The sequence below is a fragment of the Salvia hispanica genome, chromosome 6 (genome assembly GCF_023119035.1).
Source record: "Salvia hispanica cultivar TCC Black 2014 chromosome 6, UniMelb_Shisp_WGS_1.0, whole genome shotgun sequence".
Lineage (NCBI taxonomy): Eukaryota > Viridiplantae > Streptophyta > Magnoliopsida > Lamiales > Lamiaceae > Salvia > Salvia hispanica.
The window spans coordinates 21,921,712-21,925,299 of record NC_062970.1 but is presented as its reverse complement, the minus strand read 5'-3'; the positions used below and the strand labels follow the sequence as shown (position 1 = coordinate 21,925,299).

The following is a 3,588-nucleotide window of genomic DNA, read 5'->3' as shown; positions in this document are numbered from 1 at the left end:
ATTTTCAAGCCTATATATATCCCATAACCTAAATCATAATATTCACCAATTCATAGCTCCTCCAACCCTAATCATTCATCTAAATCCTCTTTTTGCAACATATTTTCTAGAGATTAAAAGTTAGAGTGCCTTATTGTGCAAGGAGTTGAAGAAGGATTCAAGAGCATTAAAGCTACAAGGATTCAACCTTTGGGTTTTATTTGGTTTATTTTTATGTTTAAATTGTTTTCCCTTGAATCTATGTCTTTAGATTATTACATCATGTGTAACTAAATTCATAGGATTTTAGGGATGTGTTAGTAATGACTTTGGTTATACAATTACTTTTCTATTTATTATCCGTTTTATTTTTACTTTGTTTCTTCCCTAAGTAAATAATGATGCTTCATAATAGAGTGACACAATTATGGATGATTTAATATAACTTGCTACATAATCGTGAGAGGAGGTTGGCGAGTTAGATCCATTTAGTAGACACTACAGTTAGCTTCCTTTAAAACGGCACTGTTAATTGAGAGTGAAGACTTTTTAAGGGTCTTAGGAGCTTTTAGGAGTTACATATTTAGGATTGACAACCCTAATGTTAGTAATCAACGTTTGCATCGCATGAGCATAAGCTAGGTGACTCGTTCTATCAAAGTAATAACTGTGCTAGGGTATTATAGTTAGAACTTATATAACCATAAATATGAACGCACATCCCTGGAATTCCCTTATCTATATACTTTTATCTCTGTGATTTATTTGCAATTAGTTTTTTATTGCATTCAATTGTTTTCTATTTTCAAAATTCTCAAAATCTTTTGGTTTTCCAAATAGTAATTGAGTTTGAGTAGAGGGTAGCCAGTCAGTGATTGTTTTCCCCGTGATCGATATATGGTACTAACCTTTAGCTATACTATTCCTACTCTGTATACTTGCAGTTATCTATAGTACTAAAATGTGCATCAACACTACAATCAAGTTCCCTTAAAACGGCACTGTCAATTTTTAGTGAGGACTTTTCAATGGTCTTAGGAGCTTTTGGAAGTTACGAATCTAGGATTGACAACCCTAGTGTTAGTAATCTACGCTTGTGCCACATAGGAAAAACTTAGGTAACTCGTTCTACGAAGTAAAGACTGTGCTAGGGTATTGTAGTAGGAATTTGTATAACCATAACTGTGAACGCACATCCCTGGAATTCGCTTATCTCTCATATTTTATATCTGTGATTTACTTGAAATTAGTTGTTTACTTGCTTTCAATCTGTTTTTATTTTCAAAAGTCCAAACTTCTTTTGGTTTTCCAAATAGTGAAAGATATTCAATAGAAGGTAGTTATACTAGATCTACTCTGTATACTTGCATGTTTATTTAGTGCTAATAAAAAGTGCATTAGGAACACATAGATTTTGCTATCGCCGAAATTTTATTTGATTATGTTCTTACTATTGTGCTTAATTTGTCTATGAATGTGCTTAATATGTTAAAATTGTTGCTTATTGATATTTTTTTAGAATTATACTATTTATTTTGCTTAATTTGTTTTAGAATGGACTTAATTTGTAGTATCAAATATGTTCAAGAGTTTGATTAATCTTATTTGACCTACAGTTATTAAGCGACGGAGACGAGGGAAGAAACTAGATGATGGTCTAGTGAGAAATAATGTACTTGGACAAGTTATTTTAGGCAAGTTGCTCTTGAAAAGTGTACTCTATAGGTTAGTTGGATGCAACTTTATGCTTACTCATGCAATTTTACGTGCACTCAATGTAAATATATTGCAGTGTACAATTTAGCATTATATAAGGGATATATTTCATTATTCAGTCCAGAAATTGCATTATTGTATACAAGATGCACAAACATATTACAGAAAAATTAATTGCAAACATAAATATTCATACCAAATAATAAACGGTGGTACAAGTTCATTTTAGAACAAGCATAGATCATCACATCAATTTGTATAGATTACAAATTTCAAAAACAAAGTGATGCATATTAAAAAAAAATTACAGCGAAGAATTATAGCCACAATGGCATATTTAAAAAAGAGTAAAGGCTAAAATTGGTCCTGAACATATGGTCATTTTACGTTTTTGGTCCTAAACATTATCTTTTGGATTTTTTGGTCCTGAACATATAGAAATTTGATCATTTTGGTCCTCCGTCAACATTTCCGTTAAAAACTAACGGTCGGCGGGTTTAATTCCGATTTTGACCAAATTAAACTTTTAGTTCTGATTTTTTACTACCTAATTAATTCCCTAATTATTTTTATAAATTAATTCCCTATAATTCTCTCAATCTCAAATTAACTCTGCAGAGAACTAATCTTCTCAATTCCTCAACAAACAATCCTCCAATCCATATCCACACAAGTGAATTATTTTGGCGAAGAGAAATTAAAGAGGGGAAAGTGAAGAAGAGAATGGAACTGTTTCCGGCACAGCCAAACCTGTCTCTGTGGATCAGCCCTTTAAACAACACGGCCTCATCGATCTGGAGAAGAGGAGGGGAAGAAGAAATGGATTTGGGGTTTTGGAAGCGAGCTCTCGAGTCAAGAGCCTCCCTCTCTTCAATGCGGACCGACCTCAACCTCCCTAATCCAGCCAGGGTTTTCGACACCACCAACACCTTCGCCGCGCCCCACCACCAACACCACCACCTCCTCCACGGTGGCTTCGCCCGGCCGCAGCTGGGAGATGAAGTAAATTTGCAGAGGCCGATTAGGGGAATTCCGGTGTACCAAAACCCTCTTTCTTTCCCCTTCACACCTCATTATCACCACCATCAACAGCAGTACCACCACCAACGGCAGCATCATTTTGAATCATCTTATAATCACATCGCAACCGCTCCGTCGGTGGCGCCCTACACCTCCCAAGGCCTCATGCGATCGCGCTTCCTCTCGAGATTTCCGTCTAAGCCTAGCATGAGGGCCCCACGGATGCGCTGGACCACAACCCTCCACCACCAATGGGTTTAGAATATTTATAAAAATAATTAGGAAATTAATTAGGGAGTAAAAAATCATAATTAAAAGTTTAATTTGGTCAAAATCGGGATTAAACCTGTTGATCGTTAGTTTTTAACGGAAATATTGACGGAGGACCAAAATGATCAAATTTCCATATGTTCAGGACCAAACAATCCAAAAGATAATGTTTAGGACCAAAAACGTAAAATGACCATATGTTTAGGATCAATTTTAGCCTTTACTCCATAAAAAACAATCAAACTCAAGATTCCATTGTCGAATTGAAACATAATAAAAAACTTCACAAACTTACAAATTGTCTAATTCCATTTACGCGTTTCTTTAGAGTGAAATCGAGATATACGGTTTGTATACAACAATATATAAATCCGAGAACAAGGTTTCTAGGTATATGAATAAAAATATGTCAAATAATCCGTGTAAATGAGTTACTTGTTGGAGAAGATAATGAAAGATTGAAATCTTTAAGTCAATAATGAAAGACTGGATTAATCATTTCCAACCGTAGAAAATAATGAAATCATTGCAAAGTATTACTCTCTCCGTCCCAGTTTAGAAGTGCAATTCACGGGTTTTAAGAAATTGTTGGAGTGTGTAATA

At 34.6% G+C, this 3,588-nt stretch overlaps 1 protein-coding gene across 1 annotated transcript; it reads left to right on the top strand.

Moving 5' to 3' along the window:
* The first annotated feature begins 2,418 nt into the window (after positions 1 to 2,418).
* On the top strand, positions 2,419 to 2,976 carry LOC125194936 (probable transcription factor KAN2). Its single transcript, XM_048093150.1, has one exon. It carries the CDS (start codon positions 2,419 to 2,421, stop codon positions 2,974 to 2,976), a length of 558 nt encoding a protein of 185 aa, XP_047949107.1.
* The last annotated feature ends 612 nt before the right edge of the window (positions 2,977 to 3,588 follow it).

Excerpts from the sequence above, each read along its gene's own strand:
- LOC125194936 (XM_048093150.1), top strand. The coding sequence starts at position 2,419 with ATGGAACTGTTTCCGGCACAGCCAAACCTGTCTCTGTGGATCAGCCCT.